The sequence below is a fragment of the Calidris pugnax genome, unplaced genomic scaffold, assembly GCF_001431845.1.
Source record: "Calidris pugnax isolate Ruff unplaced genomic scaffold, ASM143184v1 scaffold197, whole genome shotgun sequence".
Taxonomy (NCBI): domain Eukaryota; kingdom Metazoa; phylum Chordata; class Aves; order Charadriiformes; family Scolopacidae; genus Calidris; species Calidris pugnax.
This window is the reverse complement of record NW_015090936.1, coordinates 349,337-365,702: the sequence shown is the minus strand read 5'-3', so window position 1 is coordinate 365,702 and position 16,366 is coordinate 349,337. Positions and strand designations below refer to the sequence as shown.

The window sequence follows — 16,366 nt, the reverse complement described above, 5'->3', positions numbered from 1 at the left end:
GTAACTGGTACCAGCACTTGGAAAACTTCAAAGGCTTCTCTAAACATAGACTTTCATCAGTGACGCTGCAAGCCTCCGTCTAATCTTTCATGATTTCCCATGCAGGAACATCAAAAGAGAAAGCAGAGAATAGCACTGTTCCAAAGCAACAGTGCTCTGTGTGAAAAGTATGTGTTTAGCTACAACGCACATAAAACATGAGAAATTATTATTTACATGAGACACGTTTTAATAAACATCATCATTAGCTCCCTTTCTTTTCCTATAAGGAACAAGGATTTGTGCAGTTCAAAATCATGTCCAAAGCTCAAGGGATTTCTGGAAGAAAATGAAAAAGAATTAGAAAGTATCTAACGTATAAGTCTTCAAAGCAAGAAGATCAATTTATTTTCATTTTTACTTACTGAAACACATTCTGCATATTTTATTGTTTCTGTCATCTCATTATAATCCATCCAAAGAGTTTTCAAAGAACATTAAGTCCTACAAATAAACAAACAGTGAATGGTAAGGAAGGTACAAAAATACAACAATTACTATCAAAAGTCTTACATGTAGGCTTTTCTTTCATGAAATAATTAGATTACTCAATCGTTTTCTATTACTCTGCCTGAGCAACAGCAGTTTTGGAGGACGCAATCTAAAACTCTTAAGTGTCAGAGTTACATTTTTAACCTAATAAAATAAAAATATCTGAATTGCTGTTATTATTTTAAAGCAAACACTTTCTAGTGAATAATATAAATCTTTTTGTTCTTCTGTTTTCTGTTCTCTGATGTAGGTACCACAGACGCTTTTGAAATCATTGTATGTTAATATTAACGCATTAGTGTCAGCAAAAGATTATATCCATTTGTAATTCTGGAAAACATGCATCTTAAGTATTAAGTATTCTCCTTTTCATATAATTATTCTCTTGTGATTATCTTCACAAGGGAATTTTTATAGGAAATTTAATATGACCTGAAGGTGTTATATGCAACACTCCACAGAACTACTGAAGTGCCACTCACTGTTTGAAGTTACTGTTAGAAATAACATAACTTTTGTTTTGGTTCATATACCCATTCAAACACAACAGATACGGGGTTTGGGGGAGCCTGGTAGGTTTGGCATGTGTGGTGATATTTGAGCCTGCCATATAAAATATTGAATTACATGTGGAATACTATGGAAACAGTTTGACAAACAAAAATGTTAGGAACCTAAAGATGCTCAGCAAATAAAATAAAATAAAAAAAAAACAAAACCAAAAGCAGCCATAAAAATTAAAAGGGTTTAAGTCAACTTATCTTTCAATAGCAGGTCTGGCTTTCCACTGCACTTGTGCCTTTGCAGAATCACAGCTGAAAGGCCCCTTTGATACCAATCTGCCCACCTCTATAGGTCTACTTCTTGGTTTTGCATACTTACAATGAGGAAACAAGCACCAATCATTACTGCCTTGATTCTCACATCAAGATCTACAGGGACCTGGATCCCGAAGTTGGCTGTGTTGGTAAAGACATTGTTTACAAATCCAGACCAGTACTTGGAAATTTTGCCAATCGTTGACATCTCATTGAGAGCCTTTACCTGCACAAATGAAAAACAGGAATATGAGTAAATATAAATAAATCAAATACACATTGATTGTATCTCCACAGAATTAATGACTGTGCCCTGACACAAAAAGTATGCTATAGTTGTCAGGTGGTTCTTTTGTTCTTATCATTGAGATGCTCTATTAGTGTCAGATTTGCCTTTAGGAGTGGCACACAAGAAAGGGTCTCAAGTTTGGAAACATCAGCATCTTTAGAGCTGACAGAAAAGCGAGGAAAGCAATTGTGAAACTTTATACCACTTTTGCTCTTCTTTCACAAGGATTATTTTTTTTCCTGTCTTGTGTTTCGGATATGTTCCAAGTGACAGCAGTGGCATTGCTGTGGACCACTGTGCCCTACAACGGACAGATGCATTCCCAACTATGTAGCCATCTGCATGTTTCTCACAGTATAGCAAAATGTCAGACAGTACCCACTGAAGTCTTTTGATTTAGCTAACAAATTGATCAACACAGAAGGTCTTTATGATTCCTTAACTAAGGCAAAGTGCTTTGTTCACATCAGGAAACTCTGCCCAGGTTTTCTTCAAGCATCTCCCATTCTCCCTCTCATCCCTTAAGTATCTCATTGGCTCCTCAGAATTACCTTTCTCCTGAGTAATGTTTTCAAATGGATGTAGATACACTGGACAGTAATCCTGCCCATTCTCAGTCTGAGAGCAATGAAGGCAGTGGATTCAATGCCACAGGCTTCAGGGAACTATGTGTCAGGGAACAGCAAATGCATGTGAGATGAAACCCTGAGCCTGTCAAAATGAATGGCTGAGTGCTCATGGACTGCAGAGGACCAAGACTTCACATGTGGTCATGTTTATTTCCTTGAAGAAATTGTCACTCCTGTCCAGAAAACATCTATAGGAACCTAAGTGTGCAAGTTAGGAACTCCAATGCAAATTGTTGTACTTCTGTTCCATAATTCTAGCAACATATGTAATATTTTTAAGTGTAGAATAACAGGATATGAGTGAGACATTTATTCAGAGTAGTAAAACTTTTAAATTCTTAACACTCATAAGAAACATACCTCAAAGTCAACATCTTCAAAACAGCCACAAGTTGCATATGGGCCAATTATTTTTAGTACATCTTCTTTACTTTCATTCTGTATAGTAAACTTTGGCAGAAAAGGGTCCCAGTTCTGTACAACGTACCCAGCTATTGTACCTGGTGGGGACTGAACTTCTAACTAGCAAACAAGAGAAAACAAAAAATCTTATAAACTAATTCTACATTAGCATATTTGTCCATAATAGTTTATTGTTTATGTAATGACAAAATACTTATTTTCTGAATATAATTATATATAATTTTTCCAAACTTTAAACTGCATATTAGAAGGCTGTCTAATGGTGTTTCTAAATATAGCAGACAATATGAAGCTCAAAAGCTGCACCAGAATCTAACACCTTACATATAAGATTTGTAAAAAGCCATATGCTGTGAAAAGTTTTTGTTATTGTAATCAGTGAGTATTCTATAAGCTTTTTTATACAGTGGCTGTGCTACCAAAGGACCTTTTTTAAAAAAATAAAATGCTGACGCAGTAATGAGAAAGCAGGTAGATGAGTTAACCAATAAAACATTTTCATAAAACAAGATGTTTGAATACAGGAGATTCAGAAATAAAGAGAAAAGATCTAACACTCTGTAAGATCTGTGTTTTTCACTCAAAGCAGTTTCTTTCCAGTTCTGCAATTTCCCAGAGATACATGGCCTTGAAGAGGCAGAGCCATGGAGCGAAGCATCAGCCTCCTCGGAGAGCTGCTTCCCGGTCATACCCACCCTCACTAATGGCCTCCAGGGATTTTCCATCCTTCCACTCTGGGAGTAGAGGACACATCTATAGCACTAACAGACGTTAGTCTCTTTCAGGCAAGCAGCGTTTTAGGGTGTTCCCTAACTGGGGACACATCTGTATTATCAGATAGAGGGGCTTTATTTGGGGTATGAGTAGAGTAAGGTCCCATGAAAGGTAGGAGGCAAGCTGGGAATGCAACTCTTAAAGAAGCCTTGTTTATCAATAGTTACTTCCAAACAAGGGCTCCCAATGCAGTCCTCCAGGCTGAGGTGGATATGAATTCCTTCCTGCTGTCCTCAGACAGGTTGCACAAGGCTTCGTTAATGCTGTGCACATACAGCAAGATGCTCGGGCAAAAGATAATTAGGATTCACTCACCTCTTGCAGGAAGCAGGGGAACCAGCAGCTGTTGCACCTCAAGGGTCTGTTCACTGTAATCACTTCTCGGCCCGTGTTATCGGCAATCCTTATGGTGAAAGACCGTATAGGTGAGCACAAGTTACGATCAAAGCAACCATTTTCTTCCACTGCAAAGTAAACTCTTTGTCCCAAATGGTTTTTTATCTCGTATTTGCTGGAGGTCTCTGTGCCAAGTATGGCTAATAAAGCAAAACAAGTAGTACATTACCTTAGTAAAATGTTAGAATTAGAGTTAGCCTTTACCAAGACTCACCAAATTCAGCTTTGCGTACAAGTTTATAGTTCCAGTCTTCTCTGTATTCTAAAAATCTATAGAACAGAGACTGTTTAAAAATTGTTTTAAAATAATGACACAAGGAAAATATACAATTAGAAGGAAATAATAATATCAGGTCTATATTTGGAAGGAACATTTCATTCCAAGACTTGGATTAGCTGTATGCTGAAAGATATCACAAAACAGAATTCAGATCCTGAGTTTTGGTTTGGGCTTTTTCTTGCTTTATCATCTGTGAAAAGCAACAGCATGAGACTGCCCTACTCCAATGACAAAACTTTTACTCGGGGAGATGTCCAAGAACCAGGCCAACAACATTTTGAATGAGACAAATACATTAAAAAAAAAAAAATTACTTGCAGAACTTAATACTTGTTCAGCACTTTGAAATTCTGGGGAACTATGTAAATAGAAACTATTATGCTTCATTTTACATCTTCTGATCTTCCTTTCTTTCTTCGCTTTATTTCTTGCAGCATATTTATTATTATTAAAGACAATACATTTTTCCATGGATTGGAAAGACGATTAAAATTTAATAATTTTGAAGGAGAGGTGTCTGAGGGAGAGACTTTAGGACTGGTGTAGAGATTACTCACTGTAATCTTTCTCTCCATGTTGGTTTGCTGCAGAACAGGCACAAAGAAAGCGAGCTTTCAGCATGGTAACAAGCCTGATGCAAGGTCAGCAGGAGGCTTTGCAATGACTTCAACAAGGTGAGGACAAGACTTGGAAGCCTTTTGGAGACATCTGTGTACCAGCACTGTTAAAGAGTGACAAGGATTGCACCATACCTTCAAGAAGCTCCACCTGCTGATGAATAATTATCCGGTCCAGCTGTTTAAAAAAAAAAATAAACAAGATGGTAGATGTTGGAAAGATCTGGGGCTGCCAGTGATTACCTCTCTATTTTTATTGCTCATCTCCCTGTTATTAGAATTTCTTTCCTTCCAGAGGTGCACAAGCGTTGGTGCCCTAGGAGCATCTCAAGGCATAGTTCAGACATCCCTCTGAACTAATGACCTTGGGTGCTATGGTCAGGTAACTCACCCACATGTTTGAAGAAAAATAACCATCACTGGGGGTCTGAGAGGAGCAGGACTCACTTCTCACTCCTGTTCCTCCCTCCTGGTCTTGGCAGGAAACCCCTTACCCCAAAGCTTATGGTGGTGCTGGGCTCCATGGCAGTTGTAGGAGTGAAGCTCAAAATGTGCTGTAGCCACATGCCACAGGGTGCTGCTGGAGCAGCCCAGCAGGGTTAGCCGGTGATGCCAACACCAGCACACACAAGCTTTAACACTCTGATTTCAGGCTCTGGGCGTTCTGCACCCTAAATCTGGGGAGCGGTCACGCCAGGGTGCCAGAATGAGCAAAACAACAGCTCCCCAGAGAAACCCTCAAAGGGGTGAAACCATCTTTCTCTGTGAGCTGGTTACAAATGCAGGAGGAAAACTATCTGCCACGATACCCAGCTTTTCTGTGCTTATCATCCCTCCGACATTACTCTTTTTTAGAGAACAGTCATTAGTATTATAAAACCAGCAAGACTTAATTTCAGCCTACCTTTCCGTTTTTATGTGACTTTTTATGCCTCTTTTATGTGACAGTTTAGTCTTTGCTAATTTCTTTTCCTTGAATTCCTGATGGGCAAATGTTTGGCACAGGATTTTGCCATCACTCACAGCTGCAGACAGAAAGCACGCAACAACCTTCTGAGACCAGCATGTCAGTGCTCTCCAGTGTCTGTATATTTTACAATTGATAAATCTTGCCTGGTACGTGTTCAAACTGTTGCAGCCATTTGTCAATTCTAGTCATCTCCTGCAGCTAGTTCAGGCTGCAAAGAAAAGCTGGTAAAAGAGAAACTTCTTTATCCCTTTCATTAATCTCTGATAACGTGCGTGCTAGTAATCGAAATAATAAAAAATATTTGGACTTGAAAATTTTCTCCCAAGAATCTTTCATGAGATATGTGAACTCTTGGAGCTCACAGAAGGTGCTCTGCTGATGAAAGAAGAATAAACAAGTTAAAGATGGCAGGGCTATTTTAATGTTTTAGCATTGATTTTAATATGTATTTCTTTCCCTAAGCAGTTAAAAGCTTTGAGTGATTTTGGTCCGTGTATTGGTTTATTGTGTACAAACAATGTTGGGACAACATGATACCATTTGTTAGGCTTGCTTGTTTTGCCTTTCACTGGTGTCTGCAAGGCAGCTATTCCGATGCATCTTTTATAGGGGCACTTGTGGATAAAAGAAATTCTGCACTTGCATTTGAAAGCATCTAAACCCCTTTGGTTTACAAGGGTCTGGGTCCTCTTGAGCTCAGATGCATTAAAATTCCTTCTACACAGCTAATTCTCAGTATTCAGTTTTGGGGGCATTAAATTTACATCTGATCAGTGTATCCAAGTATAAACTAAGCTTCTTACAAAATTGGTTAAGTCTGAATGGTGGCACAACACGCTATTGAGCCACTTGGAAAATTCTTCTCCAAGGTCTTGTCTGTCTGTTCCTTCTACAGGCAAAGGTTCCCTTGATTTTTGTGATGGCCACTGGCCAATTCCTTGAACTACGGCTGTAATCTGGAAAATATTAATGAGGTTTGGGTTGGGTAACTTGTTTTGGAGGAAATTATTTAAAGAGTGTTACTATTGTGATAATGATAGAAAGCATGGTATGAGTCTGCCAGGGCAGAAGCAGTTTATTGCCCTTCTCTGGTACACATTGAGCAGCTGAGCACATTCCTCAGCCTGACTGACTCCGGGTGTGTATTTGCAGAGTGAAATGTTGCTGTCTGGCCTTAACATACACAACAGATAATTTCTTTTCCTCTCATCCGACACTGTATGCTGTGTCCTTCAGTTGCTGTTTAGAGTAAGACTGTAAGGATCTCTCGGAGATTCACTAAATTCAGATCCGTGTTTCAAAGTCAACCATGTCATTAATAAAAAAATATATTCAGCTTTCTCAAATTTATCCAGCTATCTTCCCTGCTCCTGCTGGAGATAATCCCAGAACCTCATTTCTATTTTTTATCCTGTACTTATTCACAACCAGTTTCTATACAATCTTTCTTCTGGTAATATCATTCTATAAATTAAACATCTCTTTTTCCTACAGGTTGTTTACTCTTCTAGGGCGAGAGCTGTCACAGTTCCCCCTCTGGTAGCATTTTGTTAGTCTAAAGAAGAAACACTCACAGCCTTGTTTTAAAGCAGGTTCTCTATTCCCCATGTCCTTACAGTAGCACCTGCCTGTGCCTATTTAAATTTGGACACACTTTTCCCCAATACACACACAACCAGAAGGATACACAGTATTCCAATCCTCCCAATAGCATAAAAAAATTCCCAGTTCTGCTAAAAACATCTTCATCCATTTGAGAATTTCATTATGTGAAAATCTTTTAGTCCATCAGGGTAAATCCCACGGGATCACCCCGGCAGCTGTGAATCCCACATTCATTCTGCAGGCAGCCCTCTCCCTGCTGGTCCCATCTCCCTTCTGCAGCAATCTATCCCGTGTGAGCTTGTTTCATTAGTTACACAGCCAGTATGACTTCAGCATCGCACACCAAAACGTTCTGCAACGCATGGAAACTCTGGCTGTGGGTATATGCCAATAATCAGCATTGCACACATGCTTTCCACTTCCAGACTGCAGAGAAAATTGAAAATAATTAGCAAGGGCTGCAGCACAGACACATGGTTATTGGGCAGGGAACAAGCATGAATGAAGTCTTGAGTTCTAGTTACAGTTCTGACAGCCACTTGCTCTTTTGTCTTTATGTCAGATGTAAAGCTTCTATAAAAGGGAGTCATAGAATTTGCTTGCCCACACTCCATGGGCAAATCTGAGGTATAATTCATGTTCGCACAGGAGACTGAATATGTAACCTGCCAAGTATTTACTATCACAATCACTTTTCGACTAAAAAAATGTAGCTCCCACAGTCTGTGAGCAAATGCTCATGTAATTGACAACACATATCATTTTGTGCATGGGCACCATGAAATGAAAATCATAACTCCACATGAAAGATTGTTTCTGAAGGGTCTCCCGGTTTCATTAGCTATCTAGGTAACCTAGCTCCAAGTATAAAATACATTCAATTTCTGCTTCTGTATAAAACTACCTGAAATGTATAGCTACAAGACAGACCTAGAGTGAAATAAACATTCCCCAGTACCACCAAAATACAAACACAGCAGGAGTGTGTGTATCAGAATCACAGTCTGACCACACGGGGGGCCTGATTCTGTCCCTACCCATATCACACAGGGTGTATGAAGCATTACTCAGCATACAGGAGAGCAGCAGAATCCAGCCACATGTGAAATGCAGACTGGAGTCAGTGTCCAAGCAGCAGCAGGGACCCTCTAACTCAAAAAAATGCAGGAGGGGATGACATTTCTAGAGCAGAGCTGCAGGTCATCACTGGTGTGAGCTCCCAGACCCAAGAGGTTTCACAGAGGGAGATGGACAGCTACACATTTAGCAGCAGAACTGAGAAGACTTTGGCATTCTTTTTCCCTCCCCTGCCTGTGACCTACTCATCCATTTGCAGCACTTCCCTCTCTCAGGCCCTAGTGCTTTCCTGCCCCACGACCCGAGGCAGTGTGGGTGGGGGGACAGGATGGGGACAACACACAATGATAGGGATAATACTGTGACCTAGAAGTCCTAGAGGGAAGAAAACTGTGGTTTTGGTGCAAGGAAAGCTGCATACACAACAAATGGATTTCTGCAGAAGTGAATAGCAGCAATTAAGGAAGGGTTTGTCATTCCTATGTTACTTATTTCATAGTAATAAAAAAAGCTTCTCCATCTCCAACTACCCTCCCCAATAGAAAACCCAAACAACCCCATCCCCCAAGGTATCAAAGAAGTCTATGAGGAAAAGAAAACAATTCTAACATTTGGAAAGATTCAGGACCTGGCTCAGGTACTCCAGACCAGGTGGCAAGTTATGAGTGTGTGATTCTTGCTTCCAGAGACTTGTGGGTTCCACAGGCTCATTCTGTTCAACAAGGTCAGAAGAACCAGGAAGATAATCCTTAAAGATTGGCTTGGTTTGTCCCTGAGATTCTGCAGGAAAAGAAGAAAAAAAAAATTGGAAATGAAGAGTGCCAAACAGCAGCTAGCTGTTGGATCAAAACTGGAACAATAATGTCACATTCTGCCTGTGCCTGTACCAGCATTTTAGCTCAGATCAGGAGTGAGGATCCAAAACGAATCTCCTGATGCTCCCACATTTCGAGCACTCTGATTCACTTTATAAAGCAGTCTCGGAGTATGCCAAGTGGAATCACTGTAGATGAAGCTAAACCAGGAGATGTGGTCTTGGAGGACACCTAACCCACTCTGGCAGCTTGTGAGCACTCAGTGGGACAAGCCTAGGGCTGATCTGGACTCACACACAGGGTGGACACAAGCTCCTCAGCGCAGGCTGCTGAGCCCTGTGTGCTGATGTACACCACGGGGCTGAGGCCTTACTTCTAGCAAGATGCTTCCTAGCATCTTGAGGGCATGCATATTTTCTCTTAATTAGAGATAACCTTTCCATGGATCTCAGATTCCCCATCTGGATGTTACAACCCTGGTATCAAAGCCTACACAGCCTCTTGCAGTGTATTATTCATTATTATCTCAATGAAAAGATCAGATATCATTAAGCTGTGTTTTCTGGTTGCTATTGCAAACACGTCCTTTAGGATACAGCGATGGTTACCTCGGATAGAGCTGCGAAGAGAAGGGGAGAATTTACAGTTTCAGGCACCCGTAAGCCCTTACCCCTTCACACGCACCGGCACCCTGATCCCCTGAGCCATTTGATTCTCAACAAGCTCCTGCAGGTTTTACTACGAGCATCTTTCCAGAGCCTTCAGTAACACTGGCTTCTGCCAGAACAAGAAAGCTGGGGAGAGCTTCAGCTTGCTCCAAATGGTAAATCCTCTTATTAAGCTGAGCCCCTGCTCTTCGGCACTAAAGCAGTCCCCAAACTGATCATTTTTATCTCATGTGTGACAGTACTTAGACATGATGGGGTTTGAGGTCCAGAAGGAATTTTGGCTCTAGGTCTGAAGCTCTCTTTTGCTGTTGTGGGTTTAAATGAGATTCTTTAGCATTATTTGAACTCACTATGGCTGATTTATCGTTTAATCATATTTTGATCTTAATTTGTCTTTGCAGCCACTGCTTTCTTTCAAAGTCTGAGACCACAGGAAGAAGAAGTAACCCCTTTGAATTTGTAGCTGGCTTTTAAAAATGTATAACTGGGTAATAAATATTTTATATGCTCTTCTGCATCATTTTACCTCTCAGGGTTCTGTTACTGCCGTAACTCTTGTTGTTACATGAAATGCCATGAAGTGGCCGAGTGTTAGTGTTATTCTCGAATAATAAAGAGAAAAGACAACAACAAATTGCAGTTCTACCTGTCAAATTTTAAGCCATACAAAAATAAAGCAGTAAATACATTAAATATTTATGACAATCTGAGCTACTCTGACACTTTGTCTATTTTTGTGGATGTTTCCCACTTCATTTATGGTATGAGAAAACTTAAAAGTTACCATATGATACAGTGAGCAGTCTGTACAATCATAATTTGTATAATTACTTGTGCCTAAAAGTAGTATATTATCAAGCTGTTTCATTATGAAAACCATATTACACAACACGAGTATTTTGCTGCTTTTGTTAACTACTATGCATTAAAAATACACAAAACCAAATCTCTTTTATATGGCTAAAGAAAAGCAAAATGCATACCCCTCAGGGTGAAAAAATGTATATTCCAAGAGTGCAAAAATGCTGTACAACTTCCTTGCTGTTGTGTAACTTTTAGTGTTGTAAGCGCAGAATGTTTTGAGTATTATTTGGGGAAAAAAAAAAAAAAAGAGGGGAGTAAACATTTGACAAACATAAATAGACATTGTTGAAACACCCTGGGCCAACATCTGCCTCTGTACATCACAGCAAGGTGACCTCTGGGGAGTTGCATTCACGTTAAGAAAAAACAGATTTGTATCCTTCTACTTAGTTTAAGCATTTGAAAGCAGAGACAAAATTAATTTCGAAGGCTTGTTAGATCAGCATACTGCAGTGTTTGCCTATAGCCCTGAGTACCCAACCCACTACAGCTAAAAGACAATGCATGACAAAGATGAATCCAGGTAGGAATAATCTGATTAAATGCAGTTATTCTTCAGATATTTATTTTTTTCTTATGTGGTTATATCAGGACTCTGGCCAGTTTTGAAAGTGAAAAGCATTTGCTGATTTGGCTTTTCCGAAATGCGACAGGAAAGAAGTGTGCAAAAATAGTGGTACCTTTGGCTCAGTACCTGCCCTTCTGTGCTAGCAGGTTTAAGCACAAAGATACAAACACTACATTTTCTGATTGAGTGCAGATGCCAACATTTTGTAACACATTTTATTCAAATAACATTCTGGTATAGATTTTAGTCTCCTTAGGAGCCTCTTGAATGCAGAAAAAATAAAGGATTCCAAAACAACTGTGCTTTGGCTGATGTGGTTTTAGCCTGAAACTCTCACTTCATCAGACTGCTGATTGCTGGAAACGTACAAGACTGTAGTTTTCTGTAAACATGATCTAAAAATACAGACTATAGATGCACTTACCTTGAGAGGCCATGAAGCTTCCTGAGTTACTTCTTCAAAGGAAGCCAGGTTAAAAGAAAAGGCTTTTCTTGTTGCAGCAAAGAAAAAAAGAGCACAGCATGCACAAAACTTCAGAAGGTGTCTGTCTACTTCATATCAGCTTACAAAGAACTGGAGGAAATATATTGCCTTTCTCATGTTCCAGAACACTGCATTTTATGTCGATGGACAACAGGGGGAGATGATGCTAACAAACAAGAAAAACATTATTCATTTCAAGTCGTTTGCACCAATGGAAAGAGGAAAAAGTGTTTTGTGAATACAAAGAGGCAAAACTTCAATGTACCCACTGGCTAACTGAACACGAGACCTAAAATGCTGTTTTATAATGTATGTGTATATTCTGAGACTATACAAATTCTATCTTTAAAATTCAATATTTACGGTTTTGTTTCTTCAGGGTACCCAGTAAAGACAGAGGAGTTAATTACCTGCATTTTCCTACAGCTGGACCCCAGTCAACATTCCCTGTGCACAGAGCAGGAAAAGCTGCCTTGGATTCTCCCCATACTCCATCCGGGTAGCATCAGCCTCCCCTATAATGTGTGTCATGCCTTCATCCAGACCCAGAAAATGGTCCCATGCCCCCCACCCCTCCATGCAGGGCTCTGCTAATCCATGTGAGGTGTTTAAACTGGATTTGGAGAATTAAAACAGACTGGCTGTGCTTTGCTCCAGACAAGCACCGCCTATACCAAAACATAACACATGTAATCACCCGCATTGCACTGAGAGGAAAGGAGGAGGAGGAGGAGGGAGAGTAACCTTGACTTACCAGCTCATATTTCTGCCTCAAGTGCCCAAGTCGCCATGGAGATCATCACGCACATGCGATCTGCAGACAGATATGATGCATGGCTGCAAAAATGGCAGAGCCTATGCACAGAGCCCGGCAGAGAAGAGTGAGGCATTGGGGACCATTTTCTATTCTGTCTGCTACTGCAAGTCCTGCTGATTTGAAATAGTCTGTAGGAGCATGTCCGAGCAGATTTAATTACAGAGTTTACAGTTCAGGAAGACGCTGATGAGGATCTCTGATGGAAGAATACAGAAAAGCCCTCTAAAAAAAAAAACAAAACAGACAGATGCTGATTTTTATTAACTATATTAGTCCATGCAAAGGCCGCAGGTCTATCTAGGGAACGTGTAAAAATTTGGCTATGCAAAACTTCCCAGGAGTTTATCATTGCCTGCTTGAGAAGTCTCGGGAGCGGTGGCAGTGCAGCCCAACCCAGCAGCCAGTCCCTGCTGTGCTCAGCCCTGGAAACACCACGTGAAGGAAGAAGGCAGCCCACAGACAAAAAGTTTGATTGCTGAAAAACAAGCACCAAACAAATCCTTCTCGACTGAGAAAAAGTTTGAAATCATTTTTTGCGTCCCTTCTCCCTGTCAAAAATGTGCTGCTTCAGAGCAGGGGATCTAACCTGGAGAGCAGACACAAACTCTAAACAAAGAAGAAAATGGAACGGGAAAGCTCTGGATAAATATAGTAAACCTAACTTTGAAAACGACAGGTGAAAACTCAGATGAAATGGCACCCACCTACCTTTAAAAATAAATAAAGACTTACTTTAGCTCCCAGAAAACTAAACACACAAAAGAATCTCAATAGTTCTGTCAATGCATGAAGCAACTGTAGTACCGTAATAAAAATGTGCCTAAAGTACACAACACACACGTATACGCTGAAGGATGTTTCAAACATTTATGAGAAGCATTTGTGAGAAGTCCAGGCAGCTCACTTGCTGACCTGGAGGACCTCAGGGACAGAGATGCAGCCTGTCTGTGCTGTGTTCAGTCCCTGCCACGCAGGACCAGTCCCAGCCATTCCCAGGCTTTGTGGGCTCTGGGCACAGACATCCTGGTGGAGCTGGGAGGTGCTGGCACTTGGGCATGGACCCGGGGGTAAGAGCTGCTGCGGTGGCACAGGCAGGTCCACCCATCTGCAGGAGCCAGGTTTCATTACCCTGCCATTCATGAAATAAACATTTCCCTGAAGCAGTCCTGCCCCAAAGAACTAATTTTCTGGCATCATTTACAAAATTGCAGTAAGTGGGTAATAGAAAGATATTGAACTTGGCTTGAAGTGCATTTTATGTTTTCCCATTTCTTTCACAATTTTCCATATCTTTTAAGATGCCCCCTCTTTCCCCATTCTTATTGTTTTATTCTGAAGCAATAATTTTAGTAGATTACGTCAATAGATCTCTGTGGGATTTGTAAACAGCAGTCTTGCATTGGCATAGGTCTTTACAAATAAAAGTATGTATTTAATAGCCTCTTTAATCAGAACATTTGGCTTTTTTTTTTTTTTAAATAATTACTCACATATTGGTCAAAATCTACTCCAGCCATCATTAAAAGCAGCTTCACTAAGGACTTCAGGAGCAGAAAACTGAATCGTGTTTGTCCAAGCACAAATGCAGGCATCCTTTGTGCTGTTTAGAAATGCACAGGAAAAACTACTCAAGAAATCAGGATAAACACTTAAAGAATTGCGTACAGCTATTTCTGGCAAACTGATGACTTCAGGAAGCAGAGCAGCAGCACCCAAAGTCAGATTCTGCCAAAATACTGAACTCATTGCCTTTGTCCCTTGCAGAAGGCTCATGGGGATCACTGCCTACATTTACTCTATTGCCAGGAGTCTGAGCGTGCTCCCCTCCTCTATATGAACGTGCTGAACATCTGTAACACAGTCACAGGTATCAATAATAATAATAATAGTAATAAAAAGAAGTATACATACATTTATTCCCTCTACCTGTAAAATATACTCATTCCATCCCATGCTGTAAAGCTTATAAAGAGTGTCGGGCAAATCCTCAGAAGGCACAAGTTTGCATGGATCTATTAAAATCAATGGGACTATTCAGATCAGGGCAAGCAGTGCTTGGCTAGAGGAGTTTATGCATCTAGAACCTTCCTTTTTTTTTCTATAAAGAAAAGTTATATTGCATCTTTTCTATAACTACCACTTCTCCAAACGCACAGGGATCCATCTCTGCTCAGCTGACATACAAGCATAATTCTAGTTAATGATTGCTACACAAACTGCTGCAGCCTGGAGGAAACCTATCTGTGGACCATAACATCATTGTCCCAGCCAGCACAGAGCCAAAACACAGATTTTCCTCCAGAAAACATGTAGCATTAGTCAAGCCAGTGAATCAAGAGAGCAAAGATATCATATAGCTCAGTATAGGTGCTGCTTTTCTGGACCCTTAATTACTCTTTTATTTTCTACAGGCACCACAGCCAGAATATAGCAATGGTTTCACAAAAACCACCTTCACTAGCGATCAGAGTCTCCAGGAGAAAAACAGGAGACATCAATAAAAGTCAAAGTGTTAGGAAAAGCTGTCCTGCTCTCCGCTACTCAAAAAACTCCCCTATAAACCTAGTGCAAGACACTCGCCCTTGTAATCAGCAGGGAAAAGATGACACTGCCTTTTCCCCGCTGTATCACTACCTGCTCCCCCAGGTAAGCAGGAGCTGCTTCTCCCCCTGTCCCCGCAGTCTAGACAGTTTGTGCAAGAGAGCTCAGCTCCTCCCCACCTGCCTTTGCTGAGGTCGAAGCAGCCAGGGGTGCGCTGTGCCATCCAGCAGGAGAGATAAGGGGAGCACGCAGGCACCATGAAATGCACCTTAAACCTCACTGAGCAGCGCCTGAGCTTCCCTGCTGTTAAGAGGGGCGATTACTAATGCCCATTTCTATTGCCATTTCCTTTCCTCAAAACACCTTCACCAGCCTTAAAATAGCTTATTGTCATTTTTTAAATAGGAAATTATACAGCCTTCCTTTGCTAGAATTGCCTTTAGCACAGGGAGAGATGCTGAGCTTGAGCTTAAGTATCAGCCTGAGACCCTGTGCCGTAAGAAGCTCCAAGTTACAGATTTTTACCCAGTTTCACTTTCTGTGCTGGAAAAAAAAAATTAAAAAAAATTAATTTCTTAAACAAGCTCCCGTCTAATAGGGATCTCACCTTGAACTTTGGTTTGTGAGGCGTCTTGCTGCAGCTCGTGTCCACAGTAACTCCTCCCCTCCGAAGACCTCTGCAATCATGGTGAAATACTGCAGCCCGCTGCCGGCACACCGATCACACGCGGCACCACGAACAGCCTGCCCCTGGTGGGTCTGCCACTGCCACCCCACAAGGTGACTCTTGTGCATGGATTCATAGAAAAATGCATCCTGTAAAATAACAGCTGCTCAGCGCTCTGCTCTTCATTTTGCTCTTAACTGAAGCGGGAGAAATGAGACCCAAATAGCAATCTTAAAATGATTGTGCAAGAAAGAGCAAGAAAGAAACCTTTCCGGCACTTGTATTCAGAAATGGTACACGGGTACTGAATATGTATCAGAAATTTTAAGGCTACCCCCAGCAAGTATTCATATGGATTAGAGCCTAAATATAAATATCAGCAAAATACAGCGATCAACTGGAAATTCATAAACCAGCTTCCATACCCAATTTTGACACAGTCAATAGAGAAGGCTTTTGGGGGGTTTATTTGGTTTGGCTGCTTTTTAAGAAAGGTTGTTTTGGGGTTTGTCAGCATTTTTTAGGGGGATAAA

At 40.8% G+C, this 16,366-nt stretch overlaps 1 protein-coding gene across 2 annotated transcripts; it reads right to left on the bottom strand.

Annotated features, from left to right (window-relative positions):
- Nucleotides 1–218: 218 nt before the first annotated feature.
- On the bottom strand, nt 219–15,818 carry LOC106893622 (phospholipid scramblase family member 5-like). 2 transcript variants are annotated; one of them, XM_014951743.1, is made up of 10 exons: nt 15,774–15,818; nt 12,563–12,847; nt 11,749–11,974; nt 9,038–9,189; nt 4,893–4,935; nt 3,780–4,000; nt 2,628–2,789; nt 1,414–1,575; nt 405–483; nt 219–318 (listed from the first exon to the last, which is right to left on the bottom strand). In XM_014951743.1, the coding sequence occupies exons 3-9, from the start codon at nt 11,759–11,761 to the stop codon at nt 445–447; spliced, it is 792 nt and encodes a 263-aa protein (XP_014807229.1). In that variant the 5' UTR covers nt 11,762–11,974; nt 12,563–12,847; nt 15,774–15,818; the 3' UTR covers nt 219–318; nt 405–444. The 2 variants fall into 2 exon arrangements, with proteins under 2 accessions (XP_014807229.1, XP_014807230.1); XM_014951744.1 differs by lacking the exons at nt 12,563–12,847; nt 15,774–15,818 and adding an exon at nt 12,219–12,276.
- Between the last annotated feature and the right edge of the window lie 548 nt (nt 15,819–16,366).